Raw genomic sequence first — 26,511 nt, forward strand, 5'->3', positions numbered from 1 at the left:
TTTCCCAGAGCCAGGACTACACTAGTTACTTCATTTATGCAAGCTCCGAAATGTCGTATCTGCATCCATCATACTGGTGTTCCCTTTTCTTTCTGTACTAATATTTTCCAATTTTCAAATATGGTGTTGACCCACAAAAGTGACTGACATCTTCATTGTGTGCATAGGCCTTCCAGGAAGCGGAGAGACCTTGTTGGGGTTGCCAACGGCAGCTGGCCCCTAATTACAACCACGCCGGTGCCGAATGCCTCTGCGACATCTATCCCGGGGAACCAGGAGCCCACCAAATTCTCCCAGAAGGTCTGGTACAAAGAGTCCCTGGTCATATCTGGCCTGCGCCACTTTACAGCGTACCGTATTGAGATCCATGCCTGCAACCACATGCTGGACCGCGGCTGCAGCGTCCCAGCATACGTCAGCGCGAGGACCATGCCTAAAGGTAAGGCTTCCTGCTCTGCAGTGTGGCTTCCTGGGACCATGGTGGGTAAAATTCACAAGAGCTCCTTAGAACTGGACTTGTAGTCCATGTTGGCATGAACAGCAAGTAGATGTTGGTAGTCACTTCTGCCTAAGAAGAGGAAGCTACTTAATCAGTCAATCAGTCAGGAATTTGTAGAGCGCACTCCTCACCCATGAGGGTCTCAAGGCGCTGAGGAAGGGAGGGGGGGTGCTGCTACTGCTCGAACAGCCAGGTCATGAAGAGTTTCCTGAAGGTAAGGAGGTCTTTGGTCTGCGCAGGTGGGTGGAAAGAGTGTTCCACATTTTGGCGGTGAGGTGCGAGAATGATCTACCGCTGGTTGTAGTTCTGCGGACTTGTGGGATGGTTGCGAGGTCAGCGGAGCGGAGTTGCCAGGTCGGGTGTAGAAGGAGAGTTGTCTGAGGTATTCTGGTCCGGTGTTGTGCAGTGCTTTGTGGGCGTGGGTGAGGAGTTTGAAGGTGATTCTCTTGTTGACTGGGAGCCAGTGCAGGTTTTTCAGGTGGTCTATGATGTGGCAGTGGCGGGGGATGTCCAGAATGAGGCGTGTGGAGGTGTTCTGGATGCGTTGCAGCCTCTTCTGGAGTTTGGCAGTGGTTCCTGCGTAGAGGGCATTGCCGTAGTCCAGTTTGCTGCTTACGAGGGCTTGGGTGACTGTTCTTCTGGTTTCGGTGGGTATCCATTTGTAGATCTTTCGGAGCACGCAGTGGCTGTTGAAGCAGAAGGAGGAGATGGCGTTGACTTGGTGGGTCATGGATAGTGAGGGGTCCAAGATGAATCCAAGGTTGCGTGTGTGGTTGGTGGGAGTCGGAGTGGTTCAAAGAGTGGCAGGCCACCAGGAGTCATTCCATGCGTAGGGGGTGGAGCCAAAGATGAGGACTTCTGTCTTGTTGGAATTGAGTTTGAGGGAGCTGCTCTTCATCCATTTGGCGATGGCCTTTATTCCTTCGTGGAGGTTGGTCTTGTCTTGGCGGAGTCCTTGGTGAGGGAGAGGATCAGCTGGGTGTCGTCTGCGTATGATATGATGTTGTGGGATCAGGTGATGTTAGTGAGCGGGGCCATGTAGACGTTGAAGAGGGTTGGGCTGAGGGACGAACCCTGGGGTACGCCGCAGATGATTTTGGTGGCCTCCAAGCAGAATGGGGGGAGGCGGACACTCTGGGTTCTGCCGGTGAGAAAAGAGGTGAACCCAGTCCAGGGCTCTGTCGCAGATTCCAGCATTTCTGAGGCGTGAGCGTAGGGTGTGGTGGCAGACGGTGTTGAACGCGGCCGAGAGGTCCAGGAGGATGAGAGCCGTGGTTTCACAGCTGTCCAGTATGGTTCTGATGTCGTCAGTGGCGGTGATGAGGGCGGTTTCAGTGCTGTGGTTGCTGCGGAATCCGGATTGGGAATGGTCCAGGGTGCGGTTCTCCTCAAGGAAGCGGGTTAGTTGTCAGTTGACAGCCTTCTCGATTACTTTTGCCGGGAAGGGGAGCAGGGAGATAGGCCGAAAGTTCTTGAGGTCCTTTGGGTCTGCCTTGGGTTTTTTGAGGAGGGCGTTGATCTTGGTGTGTTTCCTGCTCTCCGGGATGGTGGCGGACCCGAAGGAGCTGTTGATGATCTTCCATAGTTGGGGCGCAATGACGGAGCTTGCTTTGTTGAGGATGTGGTGAGGGCAGGGTTCAGATGGAGAGCCAAAGTGGATGGTGTTCATGATTTCGATGGTGGTGTTGTCATTGATGGGGGTCCAGGAGGGCAGGAGGTTGGTCGGAGGTGAATCTTTCTGTGATAGGTACAGTGGGACAGGGAAGAGCATCCCTTTAAATGCATGCCGCCACAGCTCAGGTAGGGTATGGCCTCTCTCGTTCCGACAGGCTTTGATTAGGTTACTGCTGTGGCTGCTGTGGTCTAGACAAGGGTTCCTTAGGATGGGAAAGTCACAGCTATTGTCCTGATTAAGGCTCATCAGAATAGAAGATTTGCTGTCATTGTCCCAAAAGATATTCATTGGGATAGAAGACTGGTTCCTGTTCTCCCTTTATTGTCTGTCCTAATAAGTGTTCATGGGATTAGGAGAGCGGCCATTGTTTTCTGCCCTGTTGTGTGTTTGTTAGGAGAGTGGTAGTTGACGTCTGTCCCGACAGGCATTCATTAGGCTAGGAGAGTTGCTGCTGTTTTCGCCCCATGCAGGAGTTCATTGCGGTGCAAAAGCGGCCATTGTTGTCCGTCCAGACAGGGGCTCACTTTTGCAGAGGAGACACCGCCTCTCTGTTATCTCAGAACTGAAAGAAAAGTTCCTGGCAGTCAGTGAGGGAGGTTTTACAGCTTGACATGAGACCCTGGCTTTGAAGCTGGTATCCCTGATAGGAATATCATGATTTTGTACCATGATCCATTTTTTATTCTCTAATAGTAGATTAGTTCAGTCTTGATCTCTAGCAACTGTGGGTCTTGCACGGCTGCCAACCACTCTGTAACATCTTTAGTGAATGCAGAACAGGTTTTACCCCAGTATTTCACAGTTGTGTGTTCTTGCCTGTGCAGTGTTTTTATTTTTCTATTTTAACAAATATTCCCTTTACAGCCAAGTCGGATGACATTGTTGGGCCCATCTCCTACGAGTACCAAAACCCTAACATCGTCCTGAAGTGGCAGGAGCCGCAGAGTCCCAACGGATTGATCCTCCTCTACGAGGTGTACTACTTGAAGCTTGGCGACAAAGAGGTGAGCATCGCCTTCTTCCACCTAGGTTTGTCATTGTGCATCTGACGGGGTCGCGAATAGGAATTCAAAGAGGTTTGGTTTGATTATCGACTGTCAATGTGTGGGTTACTCAAGTAAAATGTATGTTATTTGCAGCTTTTAATGTATATAAAAGTGTGTTTAATATTGTAAGAACCTATTTTCACCTAGGCAGCAGCATAGCTCCCCCTGTGGTGACCTGTTTCTGGGAGGCAGGGCAGCGAGGTTGTTGGCAGGGGCGGAGCCTAGTCGGTACCTCCTCCCTATCTTTTGATTGGATGATGGTTATCAGGCTGATACCTTACTCATTGGTCAGCGGGTCTATTCCAAGTGGGAAGTCACCTGAGTTGTACATACAATTAGTGGAGGCCATGTTAGATATCTCAATTTGTCCAACATAATGGGCTGATGTCATCAGTGGAAAGGAACCGCTGGTGGAAGATAGTGAGTGCTCCACCTACTGTCTGATTAGTCTGGCGTTAGTCAAGACCTTTTGATTTCAGTAAAGTGATTATAAAATATATTTACTTATAGGAGCTTTCAGTCACTTCTCTTCACCCTTTGCTCTGTTGTTGTCATTCACCTTTTTTCTTCCGCCCACCACAGCATTCAGCACAGGTCAGTCCACTTCAGCCATTGGCTAACTGCACTGTGAGTGACGGCCTTCTGCCCTTTCACAAGGAGCACTTCCACACTCAAAGTAGTTCCCTTCAGTGGCACGGACTACTGTGGCAATGTCTGCTTCTTTGAAACAAATTATTTTGTATCTTTCATGTTGGCAAGGGCCTGGTATGCCCCACAACAATGTTTTATGAAAACCAAAGCGGAACAAAACAAGCATTGACAAAGCGAGAAACGTGGCAGCCAACGTCAGATTGACTGGCTTTTCTAATGCTTGTTTTTGTATTTTAGTGCCAGTATCTTTGGATTACCTCCTAGAGTATGCAGTATGAATCACATTTCAATATGATCAAACACAGCCAATGTTAGTATGCCATTTTCATTCAAATCAGCTTGAATCTGAGAACCATAGGAGGCTCCATAATTTCAAAATCACTTTGCAGTTATATAAATAATGTGATTGTGTTGTATGAATGAACATAACACATTATGCATTCTGCACCATAGGGTGTGTCCAGGCGGCATGACACCAGTAAAAGGCGAACTAATCTACCAACTTTGGGACTATGTTTGCTAAGAATCTTTGACAACGTAATGCAGCTCAGCGGTTCAACAGGGCACTGTCCTGTACCTGCAGCCCTTTGTACCCAGGCCCTTCTGCTTTTTGTGATCAGTCTGAACTCTTTTTTGCCTTCTTCCCAAAACCTGCACCAGGTGTATCTATATCATGGCACAGTTGTCCCTTTCGTATTAGGTTTTTTCATTGATACACGGAACAGTGGCAAACCTGAGACCGGCGTCGGTGGATACGTCTTTGTGGAGGAAGAGGTGATGTGGTTTCGTAGAGAGCTGTAAATACCAGTGTTGTTTGCGAACGGTGTGCAGTTGATGCCAGGCTCTTTCAAGTACACTTAATCCGCTTTTCCTGAAAAGGAAAATATTCACCTGTGATGCAAGCAAAACACTGCCAGACACGTGAGCCTGGGGTTCGCACAGGACATATTTCTGCAGCTTCCTGGTTAGTTTCGAAAACAAGTCCTTGGACGCAGCAGTAGAAGTTATTGCTCAGTAGGCGCTGTGCAGCACTACAGAATGTCGCAATGCGTCTCCATGGTGTTCTGCCAGTTGTCCCTGGACCGCAGCAACTGCTTGGTTCAAGCGGTGACTCTTGGAGAAAAACATGAGTTACAACACTTTTCTCTTGGAGGTGTCAACCCTAACCTTTTACTTAAGATGTCTTAAAGATTACGTAGTTTATGTTCATGTGTGTGGGCTATTGCTACATTTGTCTCCTTGAATTTGCAGTTTTTTAAAATTATGAATTTAAAATATAGTTTTTGAGCTTCATATTGAGTTGTTTTCAGTTTGGCTTTGTAACTACTATTCTCTGAAGTGGCCTACGCCCAGAGAGCAATGGAGGACCCATCAGTTCCCAGGTTACAGTGCACGGGGCCATTGTAGAGTAACATTCATACTCCTGCCATACGGTGTTTGGTGCTCCTTAACAAAAACAATGATAGTAGAACACTGTGCGGAGGGTGTTCTGAAATGGGCTTTGTAACATGTGTCCTCTCTGCTCCTGAGCAGTTGGTTGTGATTGACCAGACCTAACAATCTTATTAAAGACTCAGTTGTATTTTCCATGAGATCTAATGGGACTAGCCCTTCATCCCTGTGCACCTGTGCCTCACTTGCAAATGATATGATTGAGATGGTAATATGCCCTTTATTGGCATTTCAGTCTGCTCCCCTATGGTAGGTGTGTAAATGTCTTGTTTATTATGTACACTTTTTACTAAGTTTGAAATTTCCAGCAATTTTTCTCCTCAGAATCATTAGGCAATCAGAGTTTATCCTGAATTGCACAACTTCTATTTAATATTTTAAAAATAATTCTGTGATTATTGAAACCCACTTTTTTAAAATCGCTTGCCAGGATCGTTTTTGGGTGTCAGCTACCGAGTACCTTAGCTATCTGTTTTTGAAGACCTGTTGTGAACAATACGATACATAGAGTGGGCTTCGGGTCAGTGTCCTGTGCCCGTGATTGGTTTGCTTTCATGCTGATCTCACTTCGGTGCTACTGAGTCATTGCCTTTCCTCCTAATTTTTGTGTTGGCCCGCCCAAAGGACTTTTCGTCTGTTGGGATTGGTTGGCGTTTATCCTTCCACTGTTGACATCAGGCTTCTCATTGAAGGAACATTTTCTCTCCCTTTTCCTGCTCCCCAATTCCTTCCTCACTCTGCTCTCCTCATGAAAACTATTGCCCAGTATCCGCTTGCCATTCCTCCTTGCGTGCACATATGGTTGCCCATCTAGCAAACAAAAGCCAAGCATTGGCAAAGCCAATATGTTTCGTGCATATGATCTATTTCCTATGCTTGTTTTTAAAAAAAATGTATTTCGTACCACTGTCTAGTATTTGTTTTATCACCCTTAGAAAGTTGAACCATCCTTTGCCTGACATGTCCCTTTAGCCCCCTGGATGCGCACGGTCTACTTCACATGTGCCGTGCTCAGCAGTGTATGTGCAGGCTCTTGCCTCCTGTGTTCTTGGAGAAGGGGTATTTGCTTCTTCTCCTACTCTTCCTGTAAGCTGAAATGCTGAGAGCCTTGTGACCTGGAAGCATCCCATGAAGGAGTATGTGCTGCAGCACGTAGAATCACGGCCACTGAAAGCATGCCCCCGCCATGCCCCGATCTGTGGCGTACAGCACCGGTCCTGCTTGCACTCCTAGTCTGCCCCCACATTAATAGCACTATTGGAATGTGGTTGAGATTAATTCACAAATTCCTTCCATTACCTTGTTGTTTGCTGCAGTGTGTTTTGTGTACTATCTCACCTTGACCCAGGTACGTGTTCTTAGATGTTAAAAAGGAAATAAGGCACAATGCCTTTCTTAGGAATCGGCCACCAGTGCTTAGAAATGCTACGGAGTCTAATACCGAAATTGCCTGGTCTTGTTTCCACCTCACGCCTCTTTCTTGCACCTCGCAGCACTTCCTCTCTTGCTGTCTCGTGAATAATGAGGCTGACTGGTCTTGATTCCATCTCCTGCCTCTTTCTTCCACCACCTTCCACTTCCTGTCTCTTTATCTCTTGCACACCAACGCTGTCTAGTGTTGATTCCACCTCATGGCGCTTACTTCCATCACCTTCCACTTCCTGTCTCTTTATCTCTTGCACACCAACGCTGTCTAGTGTTGATTCCACCTCATGGCGCTTACTTCCATCACCTTCCACTTCCTGTCTCTTTATTTCTTGCACACCAATGCTGTCTAGTGTTGATTCCATCTCATGCCTCTTTCTTTCACCACCCACTCTTCCTGTCTCTTTATCTCTTGCACACCAACGCTGTCTAGTGTTGATTCCATCTCATGGCGCTTACTTCCATCACCCACTCTTCCTGTCTCTTTATTTCTTGCACACCAATGCTGTCTAGTGTTGATTCCATCTCATGCCTCTTTCTTTCACCACCCACTCTTCCTGTCTCTTTATCTCTTGCACACCAATGCTGTCTAGTGTTGATTCCATCTCATGCCTCTTTCTTTCACCACCCACTCTTCCTGTCTCTTTATCTCTTGCACACCAACGCTGTTTAGTGTTGATTCCACCTCATGGCGCTTACTTCCATCACCAGCTCTTTTGGCTGTTTATTGCAATCTTACACATTGTTTATTTTGCCTGCTTCATCCCACTGTCACTGTTTTTCTTTTTCTCTCCCTCTTCCCCTCTGACTTTGTTTTTCTGGGTTAGATTCTGACGATGATACTCGAAGTCCCGTCCCTTAGAAATGAGTGCCAGTGCCCTCGCCCTTCAGACACCTGCACAAATTTGGCAGCATTGTCCCTCACATGGGAGCGAGTGATTGCTTAATAATATTCATGAGCCCGCCACAGTTGATGATGATGCAAAAATGTTAGCCAGTTCCATCAGCTGTCTTGTATAGAAAGGCTTCATCCAACCCCCTAGGGAGATGGCGCTGCTGGTAGCCGATGCTGGCCACAGCCGCTTCTGCATTAATGGGGTGCATTGCATTGCTGGTTCTTGTGCCAGGGTTTGGGTTAGAATAGCACAGTAAGGATAGGAACAATGACGCGTTATTGAGCTCTTCATTCTCTTCTATGTAAACACCTGATGTTACGAATGACCCTCTCCCCTTTCTTTAACTTTCCCCCCAGGAAACAAAGGCCTGCGTTTCTGGCAAAGAGTACAAAGAGCAGGGGTGCAAGCTCCGGGTTCACCACCCCGGGAACTACAGTGTCCGCATCCTCGCGATCTCGCTGGCAGGGAACGGGTCCTGGTCCAACGTCTCCTACTTCTTCGTCCCGGATACTAGTAAGTAGCCCTCAGCAGCAGCAGGCACATTTTCGAACAGTGTTGTTGTCTACGAGCCAAGTGGGTGATTCGTGTTTATCTGTTAAATGTGCCTTTTGTAATTTTTGGCGACGATCAGACTTGTGATATTTTTTTTGCCTTTTTCTGTTTTTCCTAAATGTCTTTTTTTATGTGCACTGCTTCCAAGAGCGGCTTATGCCTGCTCAAAGCATCAAAACATTTGTACGGGATGTTTCCATATTGGCTGGTTCCTTGCATGCCTGGGCCGTGAGCTAAGCAGAGGGGATTTTCTGGAAAGTGTTGAAGTTTAAAGACGTGTGGCTCGAGCCCAGCTGCTTTCTTGGAAAGAGTCAGTGACGTTGCTGGTAATGGCTCCCAGGCGGAAGGGTTTCTCTCTGGGGCCCTTCTCGTTTAGAGGCGCAGATGAGAGCCACTGAGCTAATTAATACTGGGTTTTAAAAGCCACATGTAGAATTATTTTATTTTATTGGTGGCCATTATAGGGTGCTAATGTATCCCCAGAGGATTGTTAAGCGCTGTGCATAACAATATTTTTTGCATCTTGCAGCTCTTCTGAGCTCAGATTTTGTGCATTGTTCTGCCATCTAGAAGGCCAAAACATATTCTTTTGAGTACCAAGTCTATACTTTGGCACTTGCGCATTAATCATGCACAAAATACAACGCATCCAAAATGCTGCTGCAAGATGACGACTTCAACATCACCGAGGACCTTTGATCGCTGTAATCTTTTCAAAGTTCTGTATAGAAAACCGTCCAGTGGAACTAAGACCATGTAGAGATGGATTGTTGTCACTAGTACTACACCTCTTGCCAGCATACAACACAAGGGCAGCTCTATTTATTTACACGTGGATGAACTGTTGAACTACTACGCTGCAGGCAAACTTGACCTGCAAGTTGTAGGCCGATCTCTGCATAGTGTGGCCAACTCACAGCTGCCCAACCAGGTTCTGAAAGAGTTGAGAAGTCTGCGATATATGAAGATCTCTAATTCTGTAGGAGAGTGTTTGGATTCAAGATCAACACTGGCCCAGCTTCCATTATTTGCTGTTATGGTGTACGTAAGAGATCTCTGGGCTGAGAAACTGATTGTGTAGGGTGAAAGTTGATCTCCAGCAGAATCCTATAATAATTTCCAGTTTCTTTGCCTGAAAGGGCTGCTCGAAGCCCCTTTCTTCAGAGCTCGAGACTATACCACAGGTTCAGGGCACTTGAGATGAAAAGCCCCATAATGGATTACTTTTGGCAACTTACTTATTAACCTTGTTGCTCACAACACTGAACTGGATCACAGGGCATGCTTTGGTCTGCCCACAACAGCGCACAGTTTGTTTAAAAATAATGATTAATCTTGCTGTTCACCTTATTTCAAAGCAAACCAAAATGTTGGCAGGTAAGGGAACTGATGTGCTGGGGAATTAAGTGATATGCCCACGATCACACATTTTTGGTCTCGCAGAAGAGTTGGGATTAAAAACCATGTTTGGTTTGCTCGGATAGCACCATAGCCGGCAAGAAATGTGGCTCCATCACTGCGTCTGGTCAATCAAATGAAGCCGCAGGGGCTGCTTTTGAGTTGGCAGGTCAGTCAGTGGCTGATGACCTCAGAGCGATGTGTGGCCTCTGAATAGAAACATCTCAGCCCCTACCTCAACTGAGCCCACCCACTGCTTAGCTCTGCCGTTCTGGTGCCACATTGTTGTGGGAGTGACATTGCTGGTGCTTTACCTGATGACAGGGATTAAGAAAGGGACTGAAGGATGTCAAACATGGCACCTCTGGGAGTTCAAAAATAATTAGAAGCAGTTTAAACACAACCACTGGAGCCAAGTGTGCATGACCTTCATGCAGCCAGCTTCATGTGCCCTTTTAAAGTTTGGGGCCCTGGGCATGGGCCCAACCAATGACCGTCCCTGCCCTAGGAGCCCTGACCATGTTGATTCATGTCTTTAAAATCACACCCTTGTTGACATTTCTCAGAGGATGGTAGGTCTGTGTTTCCAATTATTGTGACCTTTTGTCGTTCGAGAGTTTTGGCGCTGAGGGGGTCTTCAGGGTTCTCGAGTCCGAATGCTTCAAGATTTCGGGGTGTTATTCCAACACTTTACTTGTGGCCTCCCTCTTTTGTTGTCTTCTCCAGCAGTTCTTCTTTTTCTAGCTCATTGGCGTCTCCTTTAATGTCAGACCCCTCTCCTTTTGCCGATTCTGTTCTCCATATTTTTGTCATCATCGCATGACGTGGCAAGGGACCACAGAGAAAGTTGACCTTTTTTCTGTGAGTGCATCGTGACCTAATATGTCTATCTCTGTTTTTGTTGGTTCTGGTTGCATTTGGCTGGAACTCTGCTCGCATGTTGCAACCTCTGGCACTGTGATCTCTTGGCTAGCAGAAGTTGCAGACCTTGTGAGTCTCTTTTTGAGCAAAATTATGGTGGCGCTTGCGACTAAATCTGAAGGGGGTACTCTCCATTTCCCTTCATGATTCCAGCCCCCTGGCTGCATATTGTTTTGGGTAAGGCAAAAAAACCTCTGAAATCCGCCTTTCTGCCCTGCCAGTGCACGTAGAGGCAAAATGCACGCGCAGCGTCCCCTCTCTTGCAAGAGCGACTTTAAAGTTTGGACAGAGTGAGTCCATATCGCTCCCAGGTCCATAGTCTTCTGCTTTCTTTTCCATGCTACTTGTCATAATTTCTTTCAAACCAGTGGTGCCCAACCTCTCGACTTCTGTGGACCCCCACTTTATCATTACTGGAACCTGGGGACCCCACTGAATATTATTGGAATCCGGGGACCCCCCCACTGAGTCATTACTGAAAGCTGGGGACCTAATGTGTTAATATTATTTAATTTTCTAAGCAGTTGCGGACCCCCTGAGGAGGCTTTGCAGACCCCCAGGGGTCCTCGGACCACAGTTTGGGAACCACTGTTCTAAACAAAAGCTTCAGCCCTCTGAAGAAGTCTCTCTTGTATTTGGCATTGAGTGCCTTCCTACATCTGCGGTGCCACAGTTTGTAAGGGTGAGTTTATTTCATGATGTGCTGCTTCAGTACAGGTATCCTCTCTGAATTCAGGGACTTGTAGTCTTCTTTATGCCACTACAAGACAGAAAAACAAGTCCCAGCATTCAAAGGACAAAACCCCTCGAGTGGAACACCGTATCACTCATGGACTTGGTAAACCTGGCAGCTATGCATCATTCCTTATATAGGTGCATAAATTCTCTGTTCATGGCAGTTTCTTCTGCCCTGGCAGGGAAAGGGGGATCTGAAGTCTAAAAGTCACAGAGGGGGCAGCCAGGATGCAGAACCCGGTCTGTGTGTACATTGTCTGGATAAGTGTGTACTCAGTGTGAGAGAGGAGCCTGGGTGAGCACATGGAGGTCACAGGCCTCCTCTTGGAGTCATCCACTGAGCATCCCCCTGCACTGACACACACTGTCATCATGCAGTCAGTCTGTCAGTGTTAAGCCTGTTGACAAAAGATTGCGACATGGGGTGTTTGGATGAGCTACCAACAACATTAGACTTTTTTCTGACACAGAAGTACAACAGAAATGTATTCTGATCTCGCCCAACTGGACCATCAAATCACAATACATCAGAGCAGTAGATATAATTTCTTTGGTACTGAGAAAGTTATGTTGCGTCATCGTTTTTATTGTAATTGTGTACGGATGTCTATGAAGTGCTTTTTCATCCAGTAAGAACCTTCTGTCTGCCTCTGCACACATCCCTGTGGTTACATACTCTCTACAGGCAGTTGAATTGTAATTATTATTTTTTTTTAAAAGTATTTTTAGTTCTAGGGTACCATCTTTCTCGATGGCAGCTGTCCCTGCGCTATACGCTTGCATGTCCTCCAGCCTACTGGCTGATGATGGAACAGGCTTTCGCAAACTGCTGAGGAGAATCTCTCATCCGGACTGGTTCATAAGGCACTTGGGGCCAGATGTGCAAAGCCTTTTTCTGCTGCAAAGCGGGGTGTTTGTGACAGGAAGAATGCTTTTTCTAATGTACAAAATGCGATTTGTTACTGGCATGTTTTGGGTGTCCCATCCAAATACTGAATTGATGGAATGTATTATATTTTGCGACCAAATTCTGGTCGCAAAACAGTTATAATTTTCTACCATATTAAAAGTGGTGGTAACCCATTTGTTAATTGGAAGCGGCCCGTGGGACACCTTTCCCTTTGAGAATGTTAGAAAATATTTTCGTAGATCAGGCAGTGGTCCCGTGGACCACTGCCCACTCTTAAAAAATGAAACTTCAAAGTTCCAAGTTCTTCTGTTTTCTTAATGCATCCCATTTTCCTCTAAGGAAAATGGGCTGTATTTAAAAAAAAGATTAAAAAAAAAAATTGCTTTATTAAAAAGCAGTAACAGTTTTGGTGGCCTGCAGACCACAGCAGACCACCATCCCTGTGATGGCTGTGATGCCATATTGGGTCGCAAATTGTGGCCTACCTTATAAATATTAATGAGTTAGGTCAATTTGCGACTCAGTAGTAATCACACATTGAGAAATAAGCATTTCATACATTTAAAACACAGATTATCAAATAGTGATTTGGAAAAAAATAGCTACTTGCAAATTGTTATTTTTTAAGGTATGTACATCTAGCCCAAGGCTATATTTAGGAGTAATTTATGTTAGATTTATATTCTATTTTTCCCCCCATGGCTGCAAACTGTAAACGGATTCTGTCCCTCTAAAATAACACAATTTTAAATTGGCAGAACATTCTGCATTTTGCTGTTATAAAATAGTAGAATTCTTCTAACATTGGTTTAGAATAAATTCAGTGGTCATTGGAGGGTTTTCACACTGTAAAATGATATGTCATAGCTATGTTGGCAAGAGCCTCTGGTTCATGGCACTATAAACAAGTGTGTTCGTGGGCCGCGGCATGATGGCGCTTGCGATGCTGTCCTGCGAAGGTTTTTTCCAGAGGTCTAAATTATTCTCATCTTTGTCCTTCACCAGGCAACGCGACGCTGAACATTATCTTGATGGTGGCAGTGCCGATCACCATTGTAGTGTTGCTGTGCTTCCTGGCCGGCATCGGCTACGTGGTGCTGAAAAAGAGGTAGGCGTCTGGCTCGGCCCGCTGCAGCGCTTTCTCTTATCCTAGGAGCATTCTCCAAAATGGTAGACTTTTTTTTATTTTCTGACTAGACAGCTTGGCTGTCTCTGGAGTGCTGTCCGTAGACAAGACTAATGTAGATAGTGCTACAAATTTATACAAAGTATCCTGTCCGCCAGCTTGCCGCACGAGACGGTATTTTTGACGCGAGTAGCAGCTCGTCCACCAACGTTGTATTGTATTGCAGACCATACATGCGTCTTTGTGCCGAGTGAAAAAAATGAGAATTGCAGTCAAGTTATAATTAATTGCCTTCTTCATCCTTTAATCCCTGGCGACAGAACCATCACACCCTCAGAAAAAGATGGATACACAATCGCTGTGTCTTGACCCCCGTACATCATGCTAGCCTTTTAGAAGCCTTTCCACCAGAAGGTTGCTGTGTTTCATTGGTGGCCTTATATGCCACATCCTTTAGTTGTGTGGTTTGCGCTTGTGTGCTCGTGTACCGTGATGTTGAGAGAGCTGTTTCAGGCAGTTTAAGAATGTGGTTGAGTTATGCTTCAATCCTGAGGGGTGGATGAAATGTTTAGGTGGGGTGGGAAGGGAAGGGTGGCAATCTCACAAAGTCCATTGGCATTACCGGTGCACGATTTGTCACGTTTGCTCATAAGTGGTGATGTGTGGAAAGAAAGTGCTTCTACACGTGGCTGGGTCACAGATACATTTATGGATTTATAGGGTAAGGACCCTCGAGACCACTGCATACAGGACAGAAGACCAAAGTCAGAGTTTGAAATAGTGAATGCAGCAGCCCCCTTCGTCCTGGAGATATGTGGGACACCTTCACATCCACTGGACGTGTCCACCATTGAGACACAGTGCCTAATGTAGATGCATGAATAGATGACATCGCAGAGGGGAAATAAACTATTAGACCTACCCCTGGTTGACCCTGATTAAAACATTTTTAAAAATCTGTCCCCATTTGGTAGAAGATAAAAAGAAAAGGCTGGTTTTAGTTTGACATATAGAAGTGGAACCTGTTTTTTTCCAAAGCGGTGTGGAAGCAATCTTCGGACCAAACCCCACTCTGTTAATTCAAAATAAAAAAATGTAATTAAATGGGATGTTATACAAAGAGTGTTACAGTATTTGCTGGAATCTACTGGTGTCTGAATCTGTCAGAAGATAAAAACACACACATATTACATGACAAAAGATCTAACACCAGTAAGAGTGAGCTGTCCAGTTATCCCATTGTGGGGACTGAACACAGTGGTGTATCAGTCAGTGTAAGTGGTGGGTGGATATGGCACACACACACACACACACACACTGAAGACACCTGAGGTTGTACAATGACAAAATGTGGGGTGTGTGGGTGCTTAACCATGCCCGATTGGGGTCATGCCTCAACTCTGCCTCCAGAAAGTGAACGAGCAAACCTAAATAGAGCCCCCCCAGAGCGGAGTACAGTAAAACCTTTAGTGTTGTTAAACAATGTTGAAACTATCAATGTTTATATTAAATTATGGTAAAAAAGAGTTGAGTCTCACCCTAGTCTGATCATAGTACCAGTTAATGGAAGCCATCATTGACAGGTCACAAGTCTCTTGCCACCTATTAAGTGAAAGCGGTAGAAGGGGTCGACCTGCATGGCTCTACCGCTGGACTGGGAATGCCGCCTGTGAAGGAGAGCAGGTGGTCTCTGTAGGCTTCAGGGGGGCATTAAAAAGAGCCAGGCGAGCACGATTGAGCGGCAATGGTGACCTCATTGGTGACGTATCTTCTAAATAGTGCCCCCAGTGATATAAATCTTTTGATTGTTTTCAGGGAAACTGGTGGCCCGTCTGGTCCTCTGTATGCATCCTCTAACCCGGAGTATATCAGTGCCAGCGAAGGTAAGTGCCACCTTTTCGTATTACATATGTATAGGATACAGTCCTGGATGTCCGTTTCAGCTAAACTCCGTCCCAGTGAACTCACTGCTTGGCGAATCATTGTCGTGCTTTGTGATAGATGCTCTGATGTTCATTGGAAGAGATGCAAAGCTCCCTGAACAAAGCACCTTGTGCTGTACATATTTAATCATTTGATGTCCAGTCATGTTCCAAAGACTTGGGTCTTTTGTATAATGTAACACCCTTGTAAGCAGTAATAGCAAATTACCTTTTTATCAGGATTTGGTTGGCTCGTGTCTGCTCCAGTTCTGTAGTCACCTTGGCCGGTTGTAAGGGCAACTTGCATGAAAGGAGAAGCAACAGTGGAACCCTGAAAATGCAGCAAGGGAACCCAGGCGAGGACCAGCACAGACTGAGAGATGGTTAATATTCTTGTCCTGGACTGGTTACCTGCTTCATTTAACCATCTCTTTTCTGCAGAGGAGGCATAATTATTTTGATCTTTCCGTGCACTTATTACAAATGATCCTGGGGTAGAACCATTTATGTTGCTGCACTTGTGTTATCGGAATTGGTTTGAAAAGTCTTGAATATATGTTCATGTCCTCTTACAGTTTATGTTCCTGATGAATGGGAGGTTCCTCGAGACAAGATCAACCTACTTCGGGAACTGGGCCAAGGCTCCTTCGGGATGGTGTACGAGGGCATCGCCAAAGATATCATCAAAGGCGATCCGGAGAACCGTGTGGCTGTCAAGACCGTGAATGAATCTGCGAGCCTACGGGAGCGTATAGAGTTCTTGAATGAAGCGTCCGTTATGAAGGGGTTTAGCTGCCATCATGTGGTAGGAACTGCTGATGTACACTGATGTGTGCCAAACAACGAGCGGTGATGGTTTGAATGATCGAGCACCTGAAACTATTCAGTTTAGTGACCAAGTGCCCCCTCTCCTGTCCTAACTTCCTCCTACTCCTAGCAGCCTCAGGTGCGCCTTGGTCCTAGGCACCCCCCAACCTGCAGATGCCTTGGTGCCACTGCTCATGGCGGACCTTACGTTAGGTATGGTCTGAGTTATTGTACTGTTGGTGAGCAGAGGGATCACTCTCTCACAGATTCACATGTCTGTGAGATGGTGACCTTGGAACCTTCCTGACAGATAATACCCACCGATGTATGCCACTAATGCCATCCAGGAAATCCACCCATAGCGACTTGGTAGAAGTGGCTTGAGTCCGATATTCGATTGAGCTTACCATCACTGTTGTACATAGGTAAGTCAAGTGTGGTGAACAATGTGATTTTATAGCACCACATGGATTATCAGCATACTTCATAGGGGCTGCTAAAACCTTACACCTCTCCCATCCTACCCGAAGTGGAAAGTCTTTAAGGATGGCAGCCTGTACTGGAAGGCCTTGTGCTATGAAAGCTAATGCACATACGGCTGCACTTGGGTGGGCTGCTCATCAGAGCTATATGAGAATCTTCACATCTAGAACTCTAATCCCCAGTTTTGCCTTGTGAGTACCAGCTAGTTGGGATGCTCGTAGCTAGAAAATGGTTATGTCTCTTTGGAATGTGATGGTCTATTAAACATGATACAAACCTGAAAGTAGCTAAAACTTCCATAGACCTTACAAAATGGAGATCCGGCTAAATAATTTTAATACAGTGTGATGCTGAGTGTTGACACTTTTGAAATGAGTGCATGCCAAACACCTCATTCATCATGCTTTTCTATTGATTTTATTGTTTAGGTCCGCCTTCTAGGAGTGGTCTCTAAGGGGCAACCCACTTTGGTGGTCATGGAGCTGATGGCACACGGTGACCTGAAAAGTTATCTCCGCTCTTTGCGGCCTGAGGCAGAGGTGAGGTGGCAGGAAGCATGTGATTGAGCATTTACGTAGGTGATGGGTGAGGACTTCCTCCTGGGAATTTAAACCACTCGGCATGAGTAATCTTCTTTCTTCACCTTTTCAGAACAATCCAGGCCGCCCGCCTCCCACTCTTTCTGAGATGCTTCAGATGGCGGCAGAGATTGCTGACGGCATGGCCTATCTCAACGCCAAAAAGTTTGTCCATCGAGATCTTGCTGCTCGTAACTGTATGGTGGCGCAAGATTTCACTGTAAAAATTGGAGGTATGTAAATTTCGGAATTAAGGAGGATGAAGTGGGTGCTGATGATGGTGCTGGTGATGAACACTTCCGTAAATTTTATTTAGTTTTATATTTTGGAGATTTGCTGGGGGGATTTCAGGATTTGGAGAAGCTTAACGATGGGGAGTTCCAAGTATTAGAATTTCCCGCGAGTGGCTAATCACTTTTTCTCAGGGAATATCCTGGACTTCACTGAAACACATTCCTCTGTGCTTATGACTGTAAGATTACGATTGCTTCACCCTTCTGCGATGACCTCACATGTAGAAGATGTTTGCGCTGACGGGAAGCCACGCGCAGGTGTTTTCACTTGTAATCTGCAATGGGCACCTCGTTTATTTCAGCCAATTTTAACTGGTGCTTGCCTTTCCATTCCACGGGGATCTGCTTGATATTTATTGGCATGGTCAGCCGACCCGTCACCCCCCCTGGAAGTGCCTGATCAGACAGGTCTTGATCCATAAAAAAAAGATACATTTTTGAAGCAATTAGAGCTTGGGACCTGTATTCCATATTATTGTAACCCGCCTGCCTAATTCTAAGACAAGGGCGTCATGGTCTGCATTCACGCAGGCATTACTCCCTTTAGGCAAACGGTCATATATTGTGATGGCAAATACTTAGTGCAGGCAAAAAGAAACGTATCTTAAGACGAGAGTGTCCTGCAAATGGGAGTGTGATTTGTTTTCGGTATCAAATCTAGGGTGCAACTTTATTTGTACAGGTGAACTGGATTCTGAAGTGACCAAGGACGAGGGGGCGCTAACTCCAGAATTGTAGAGTTACCTCTTCAGAGTTAGATGATGGTCTCAGACGAGTAACGTGGTCTTTGTGGTCTCTTGCTTTGGGTAGAGCGAAGCTGCGGGATTCTCTTTCAGTAGCGCACTAGTAGCCTGGCTACAAGGGCGACACTACCTAAGGCAGTGGTTTTAACAATTTTACGTTTCTGGATGCCCACTGCATCACTACTGGAAGTCGGGGACACTGGCGTGAACAGTTCCACGATTTGAACCTCAAAGCAATGCCTAAAATACACATAATTAATAAATAGATTAAAAAATGATATATTTTATTTAGTTCACAAACAAAAAATATACTACAATTGAAATTTGAATTTTAATGGTAAAGTTGGAGTTTCCCTTTGATTTTGTTTCTCAAAGACGAAGTAATATGCTAGGTTGTAGCGTATCGGTTCTTTTTGTTCCGTATGCCTTCTTCAGTGGAGGCCACCATTTATCCATGCTAGATTCTGTTTGCTTTACTTGCAATGCTCTTACTAACCAAGCTAAGGACACAAACATAATGTTTTGTCTCCAATACCAAGTGCTTTCATATTTACATTTTGCTCTATGGAGATATACTTTATTAGTCTGCTAATATTTAATTTTCTGAACAGTCGAGCATCCTGTGAGTAGGCATCGCAGACCCAAAGTTAGGAACTGTTGTCCTGAGATGTGCAGTGCGTCACAGGCTGCACTGTGGAACTATGAACTAAATCAAGCTTTTGTATTTGTACATGCGCATAGTAGCTCGTTTCATAGTCAAATGCGTTAACATGATATATCACGTTACAGCTAGGATGTTAATTTACCAAGCATGTTACTTTTAGTTTACAGGACTTTAGATCAGAAATACAGGTCCAATGATCCCGCCAATCCTAACTCTTAATTCCCCATTTCAGATTTTGGGATGACGAGAGACATTTATGAAACCGATTATTATCGCAAGGGTGGGAAAGGTTTGTTGCCAGTGAGGTGGATGGCCCCAGAATCCTTGAAAGACGGTGTCTTCACAGCTTACTCTGACGTCTGGTAAGTGTTGTTTAGGTCAGTCGTGTGCACTCATTTTGTACGTCCAATCGGATAAGCTTGAGAATGCAAACGCATCACCCACATATACCAGGCGTTGTGCCCACCAAACATGGTTTCACAGTTGGAACCTTTGCACTTCGAATGTGAACAAATCAAGAGTACAAGTGTGCGTATGTTTAGATTTAGTTCATGTGCGATTCTTGGTTTATACTTTATGCCACCAAATTATGGAGTCAGTTCTTTTCTGTTTTTTAGAAGTCCCCTTTCACCTGTGATTTAAGAAGTAATCAAGATCCAGTGGTGGGCCACGACCATTAGAATCATATAGTCTTATAGCTCCCTCCTGAGAGCTATACCGGTGGTTAAAGACCCTGAACCCGAGTGCAGGTCTGGCCTATAACGATGGAGCGGTCCTTTAACAACTTCCTGAGAAACAGGAAGACAAACATTGGAATGTTGGAGCTCTGAGCTTGAGCCAGCTTTTATAAGCCTGGAGCTGCTCCATTGTCTTTAATGGAGCTCTCGACATTCCAGTGTTCTAGTATAGCCTTATAACTTGCTGTAGCAGGCTTATACCGGCCTTTAAAGGAGTATTTCAGTGTTAAAGACCTGAGCCGAAGGCATGGACCTTTAAAAAGAGAGGAACTTTAAGGTCCGGTACAGCCCATCTACGGCCGGCTATAAGGCTATTAGAACATTCTGCCACTAGAGGGCAGAATGCCCTAATTATAAATCCAAAGGCATCGTAGCTCAAGGGGGTTGAAATCCCCGAAGTTTCGATGCCTTTGATTCACAGCTGCTGCTGTGATTGTTCTACAGCTAACAGCCACGTGCAGGGCCCCCGGCTGTTCGCTGTTGAACATTCACAGCAGGAAATGTGAAAAGGGAATTAAGCCAGCCCCTGGTTCTCCCCAGCGTGGCTAAACTGTTTGTTTTTTGTTCAGCTGAGCCAGGGAAACCCAGGAGCTGAGCAGCATTACCCCTCCCGCCCTCTGAGGCTCCAGTGACTCTGAACTAGGGAGAGGGGGGAAGGATCCGGGGGGCCCTGCAGCACATCCTTTTGCTTTCCCTGCCCATTCTGTGTATTTGGGAAAGGCAGAGGCTGTTTATTAGTACATTGAAATATTGAGAGCAGCGGACCTATATGTTTTTATATATGTGCCTGCTGCTCCAGTGTCCTCAATAGAGTTCTCAACATTCCAATGTTATAATTTGCAATCTAGCATCCTCCATCTGTGAAACAAATCCGCCATTTACTCATCGGCCAGGCCACTCTGATCTTTAGGTATAGCTCCATAAGCTTTGCATAGAGACAGGGTGCTCTCCGTATTAGGGTACCGCCGGTGGAATATCTTGCTGCTTTCCACGAGGCTCCTTTGCAACCTGCCTCATCATTAGAAAATCGCTTGGTCTTTTTGTTTTCCCATCTTGTCTTAAACTAAACATGCCTTCCTCCGCAAGTTATTGCAATGGCGTGTCCAGCTATCTGTACTCATGCTGTGATCTTCTGAAGTAGGGGTTGTGTCCAGAGCACGTAAACACCTGGCGGCAAGCACCAAATCTTTATGCATCTTGAGACGGTTTGATGGTGAGGGGGCCAAGGGAACTAAGAAGTGGATATGGCTCTTTTAAGGAAGATTTCTGAATTCCTGTGCGTAGCAAGAGACACATTTGTGCAAGAGAACAATGCTGGTGGCATCTTTGTGCTGCTGGTGGGATCTGAGGGAAGTGGCCTAGCCTTTTGGAGTGGAGAAGAAAACGTTGCATGTGCATTTTGACCCAAGTGCGTCTGGCCGCTTTAGGTAATGGCAGCAGCATGGTAATTTGTGCGTTTGTTTTCCTCCAGGTCTTTCGGTGTCGTACTGTGGGAGATCACGAGCCTAGCCGAGCAGCCCTACCAGGGACTCTCCAACGAGCAAGTGCTGAAGTTTGTCATGGATGGAGGGTCTCTGGAGCAGCCCGACAACTGCCCAGGGAGGCTGTAAGTAATCACAGAATGTTGTGTGATGCAATCAACTTATGCCATTACATTGGCCAACCGCGCACCAGAGATGTCTCCAATTTTTAACCTAGGTCCGGCCAGTGAGAACCTTTCTCTCACTTCAGCAACTCCATGGGCCATTTCTGGATACCAGTCGCTTAGCTTAGTGCGGCTTCCTTCATTGGGAGTTTGCTTCTTACTAAGTGTTTGTAGTCTCCCCACTTCCTGCATTCACCAGTGCACTCTGAAATCACCTCCCTTTAGTCAGCAGCTGAAATGACTCCCAAGAAGCCCTCCCACCATGCAACTGTTCCCCTGAAGTACACTAAATATGCGTTGTCTGTAATCATACTGGTAACCTCTTCGCCATCCGTCTATTAAACCACTTATCGCCTTTACGTGTTTATAAATCCAATCTGATTGCAAAAAAATAAAAAATTTAAAACTGCAAAGTAAAAGACAGAAGCCCTCTGGCTTTTAATCCTAAAACTATTCAAAGAGGGCAAGTGAGCGATCAGAGGAACTAAGGAGGGTTCCATTGACGACAAATCACAGGTGGATGAGCCCCAACTGTAGCAGCCTGGGCTCTGGTTCTTTCGAAGGGCGCTTGTGGAAATGCTTGGTCTACGTGTGCATGGGAGCACATAGGTGGGAGCACATAGGTGTAAGAAGTAGACCGGCCCAAGCATCCATGAGATTATTTCTCACATGCAAGAGCGACCATCGCCACCTGTCACCCAAGAATTCAAATTGTATTTTTACAGCATGGTCTTTTTTGTTAGATTTCTCTTGTCGCCTACAAGAGTGTGAAAAGAAGTGTTCTTTGCTTGAAAATGCTCATTGTTTAAGCTCCATGTATTTTCTCCATTTTAAACAGCCTAATTTATGCATGAGTGTGTACAGTGGGCTGTACAATTTCAAGTTTACCAAAGACAAAAATAGAGTCCTGTTTCACAACTGAGCTCTAGAGGCTAAAATTAGGAAGGGGCGAGTTTATTAAAAATAAAGGGTTGGGGCAGGAGGTATATCTCCTTGAAATTATAGTGTTTGCGATTTTTCCTAACACCGCACAGCAGCTTAGTTAAGCCAACGCTAAGCTGGACTGTGAATATTGACAGTAATATTAATATTGATCTTAAATGGGATTCCTGGGAGATGGGAGCATTTCCAATTGTAGGTTTGGGGCATGTGAAAGGGGAAATGGTGGAACCAGGCAACGTGGGCTGCGAGGCCTGCTGTTCGATGGTGCAGTACTTTGCACACAACATAGATATGTGAAGCAGGGTGATGTACAGCGGATGGTGTGCTTTGTAGCAGGCATTCATCTAACTTTTCCTCTAGTTGGAAATCCATTGTATTTTATTGCACAGTGGTGGAATAAAATGGATTTTATCAGTAAGCAGCCCAAAATCGTTTGACTTTTTGGTCTAGCCCTGGACATCCAGTGGGATAGGTGCCACAAAATTATGTAGAATTTAGCTTTTTCTGAGTCCATCCACTCATTCATCCACCGTGACCCTCCTAATGTCAGGCAGCACTGTTTGCAGCACTCCTGTCTAATGTCCTCCCACTGCACTCTGTGCTGTCCCTCCCTTAATCAAGGACTTAACTGCAAGCCCTTTCCAGTGAGAGGCTGGTAATTTAATACAAAAAAGGAGACATATTGTATTCCTGAAACTGAGCATGTTTTGTAAAACTTAACTTCCGAATAGTAAAAGTGCATTACACAAGTGGATGATATATTGGCACCTGCTTCTTTTATATTAAAATAGGTGAAGGATGGTTGATAGAGTGTAATCCATAACTAAAACATATAGAACGTCCCAGTATGTATGACTTTCGTTGGACTACAAAGCATATGCTTTTTTAGATCTGCAGATCAAAGCTGGTGGGTATTCATCATGGCATGTGTCCAGGATGCACCATGCTGAATGTGTTCAAGGATCATGTTAAGAGTTTAGCAACCTGGAGGACTTGCTGTAAATTACTCTAAAAAAGGTGTATCCGTGTCCCCTTCTAAACGTCACATAGGCCCACCCGGCCCCCCAAGCCTTTCCTGGCAATGATTCTTAGAATGTGGGAGCACGTAAATGAAATGAAATGTAGATTTTATATAGTGTGGTTTATCACACATGAGGGTCTCAAGGCGCTGTCCATGTGCACGGGGAGATTAAGTGATTTGCCGAGTCGAACCCAGATCTCCAGCTCCGGAGGTCGTTCCTCTGACGGCTGCCCTACATCCTTTCAGAGGATGTTGTGAGTTTTTTCTTGGAACCAGATTTTAGAAAGTGCCATACATAGATTTCACTTGTGCCTGGCATCCTTGGTGGAAGGCCCGTGAGAAGATGTGTGGTGCTAAGTTCTGTCTTGGATCCAGTTAATTCCCCTTTCATTGACTCACCTCAGTTTAGTGTTAGTGCCGTATAAAACGGTTCACGTGGTCTTCCCGGACCAGGGGAAAATATGTTTGTGGCATGTGTAGTTGTGGACACAATCACTGGCAAGTAACATTTTCTTTTTTGGGTTGTTAATTCTGAACAGATGGATTATTCACACCTGAACCTTATGGAACTGAGCTTTGAAGTACTGTAAGATGGATAAGTAGTAAAGCTAACTTTATACGCAAAGAATTCTCTTTGGGGAGCCTGGGACGAAGGATTTAAGAAATGTCCCAAAAGCTGGAGAGATGCTTTAGGTGTTTTATGCTTGGATAGTGATTGAACAGAAGACCAGAGAACCATGGGAAGTATCTGGGGTGAGGCGTGACGAGGGATTTAAAAATCTAAAGAGCGAGAAAGGGGAACGTGGATGCCGAGGTCAAGATATATTGACACATGAAGAAGGTAGATGAGGGACGTAGCTGCCCAGAGAAGAGGGAGATCCTATAAGAAGTAGGTGAGAGCCAAGAAAAAGAAAGTGCTAGTGGTTGAGTTTGGATTTGGTAGTCGAGGGAAGGAGAGAACAGGGCGAGGGGCCAACCAGGAAGGAAAAATAGAATTGAATGGAGGGCCCCCATATCAAATGGCCCTCCATGTTTTGTCAAGACCGTCCTTTTATGAACAATTTTAAAGGGGTGAATTGATGCCATAATACATTGCAGAACCCCATCTGACATCATCAAACAAAGCAGCGTTATACAGCGTCTATTGCTGGTGATTGTAAGACATGCAGGGCTCAGTCAAGAGAATTGTTTTTTCTGTCTACATTGGGCTCCCTCTTTGTTTTGCTTAATGGGATCTAATTAGGCCTCTACAGCTCAAGTTTGCCGAACCCAGAGCTCATTAGGAGAGGGTCTTGTGACCCGGAGCCATTAGGTTGCCCATGAACAAGTAGCCAGTGCAAAAACCGATAGACCGAATGAAGCATTTCTTTATATTCCATCAGTTGTCCACTTGGTCATTGTTGCTTCTTCTTGTCCTTCCGTCCTCAGACACAGCCTGATGTCCCTGTGCTGGCAGTACAACCCAAAGATGAGGCCCGTTTTCCTGGAGATCATCGAAATGCTGAAGGACGACTTGCATCCCAGCTTCCAGGAACTCTCCTTCTTCTACAGCGAGGAGAACAAGCCCCCGGAAATGGAGGATTTTGAGTTAGACTTTGAGAATATGGAGAGCATTCCCCTGGATCCCTCGTCCTGCTCCCAGAGAGATGAAGACCCGGGGCGGAATAATGGACCGGCGGCGGGTCTAAAGGGAAGCTACGAAGAACACATACCTTACACCCACATGAATGGTGGAAAGAAAAATGGCCGCATCCTCTCCTTGCCACGGTCTAGCCCCTCCTAACACTTCCTGTTAGGTACAGGTGTGATTTTTTTCTTTTTTTTTTTCTTATTTTGTTTTTGCTTTTCCTGTCAAAAGGCCCTCCAAAATACTCAGGTCAGGACAATAATTGCTGCTGCCACAGTAAGACACAAGTGCAGACTTTCAGTTCATTTGTTTTTGATCTCCCAGTGCGTTTCCTCATTTTTGCCAACTTGACTGCTTGTCAGATGACATAACTGTGAACACGAGTACAGAGGAAAGAAAATCAATTACTGTTCGGCTCTCTCAATGCAACTGTGGTTTGAAAAACAGAAAGTGACCTTATTTGTTTTAAGGTTGAACAGAAGAAAACAAAATCCACCTTTGCAAGTAAATTAAAGGAAATTAAATTCTCTGGTATCTGAGCAACAGATTATATATAAAAATGTAGATATATATGTATATATATCTAAACATACATGTAAATCGAAAGAAATCGTTGGAGGAACAAAACTTCTGAAAAAGAGGGGCAGTCAGAAACTTTATTTTCCAGTGGAATTCCAGGCTTTTCGCAGATACCACTTCAGAATTTTGTTTTCTTTCATCAAGACTGAAGGATTACCATATATATCTATTTTTTTTAGAAAATACAAATTGATTGGACAGACAATTCCTTGGATTGACCAATGGCTGCTGCTTTCATACTTTTTATGGGTATACAATCCTTGTGTTTGTGCAGGTGTGCGTGCGTACCTTTGGTATGCGTAGCTAGAGGGAGGTGTTTGCAAGACACACATGCAATACGCACACCTGTGCAACACAATACACTTTTTTGTACATAGTTGTTTGTAAAATGTTACAATGGCTGTTTCCTGTTCTTCTCTTTTCCTTCCCCTCTTGCCGTTCTGCTCCCCAGCTCAAATTATTTCATCTTAACGTGGCAGTGGTCTCTTCAAGCCTCCGTGGCACGTGCCAAGCACTGACGAGTGATTGGCCAGCTCTGTTTTCAGGGTTGCCAGATTGACTAGGGAATGGCCAGGACAGTTTGTGATCCACAGATATGGCAGTGTAAACCAGCGATTGCTGTGTTTCTACAGCCCCACAGAGCCGCTGGTTTCTGGCTGCCGAATGTCCGCTCGCCAGCCCTAGCAAGGCCAAGCGCTAGAATTATTTTGTCCTGAGCAGAAAGGATGCCACCATTATCCTTTGCCAAGATGGGACAAAACACGCTGGTAACCATGTGATGAATTCAGACACAGTTGATGGTTTATTTCCTATATTATTGTGTGTTTCTTGTGTTTGTTGTCTTTTTTTTTTTTTTTGGGAAGATGCTTTTTTAGACCAAATGAAACAGAAGAAAATTATACTGAGCTATCCAGCTATCTCGTCAGTACAGCATTAATAAGTATATATTTTGTTTGTTGTAACATATTTTAAAATGTTTTTGATTGTGCTAGTGTTAAGCATTAACCCTATGTAAGTTATTGTTTTTTTTTGTTTTTTTTTGCAATCTTGTTTTTCTTTTGGGTTTGTTTGGTCTTTAAAGCAATCACTTCCTTTGAACCCAAAACAAATTGTATCCGATTACTGGTCGAGGTCTTGAATTGAGCATGCCGGCATTCATAAATTGCAAGGCTGTGACCTGGTCT

At 45.2% G+C, this 26,511-nt stretch overlaps 1 protein-coding gene across 1 annotated transcript in view; it reads left to right on the forward strand.

Moving 5' to 3' along the window:
- INSR (insulin receptor) overlaps positions 1 to 25,530 on the forward strand; it is a 296,954-nt gene extending 271,424 nt beyond the window's left edge. Inside the window, exons 11-21 of the mRNA XM_069216634.1 lie at positions 168 to 439; positions 3,039 to 3,178; positions 8,001 to 8,157; positions 13,166 to 13,268; positions 15,102 to 15,169; positions 15,784 to 16,013; positions 16,927 to 17,037; positions 17,150 to 17,309; positions 19,009 to 19,138; positions 20,985 to 21,119; positions 24,550 to 25,530. Of these exons, the coding sequence (XP_069072735.1) occupies positions 168 to 439; positions 3,039 to 3,178; positions 8,001 to 8,157; positions 13,166 to 13,268; positions 15,102 to 15,169; positions 15,784 to 16,013; positions 16,927 to 17,037; positions 17,150 to 17,309; positions 19,009 to 19,138; positions 20,985 to 21,119; positions 24,550 to 24,904 (1,861 nt within the window). The 3' untranslated portion in view covers positions 24,905 to 25,530. The remainder of the gene's footprint in view (positions 1 to 167; positions 440 to 3,038; positions 3,179 to 8,000; positions 8,158 to 13,165; positions 13,269 to 15,101; positions 15,170 to 15,783; positions 16,014 to 16,926; positions 17,038 to 17,149; positions 17,310 to 19,008; positions 19,139 to 20,984; positions 21,120 to 24,549) is intronic.
- The last annotated feature ends 981 nt before the right edge of the window (positions 25,531 to 26,511 follow it).

Source organism: Pleurodeles waltl, chromosome 12 (genome assembly GCF_031143425.1).
Source record: "Pleurodeles waltl isolate 20211129_DDA chromosome 12, aPleWal1.hap1.20221129, whole genome shotgun sequence".
In the NCBI taxonomy this organism is placed as follows: Eukaryota; Metazoa; Chordata; class Amphibia; order Caudata; family Salamandridae; genus Pleurodeles; species Pleurodeles waltl.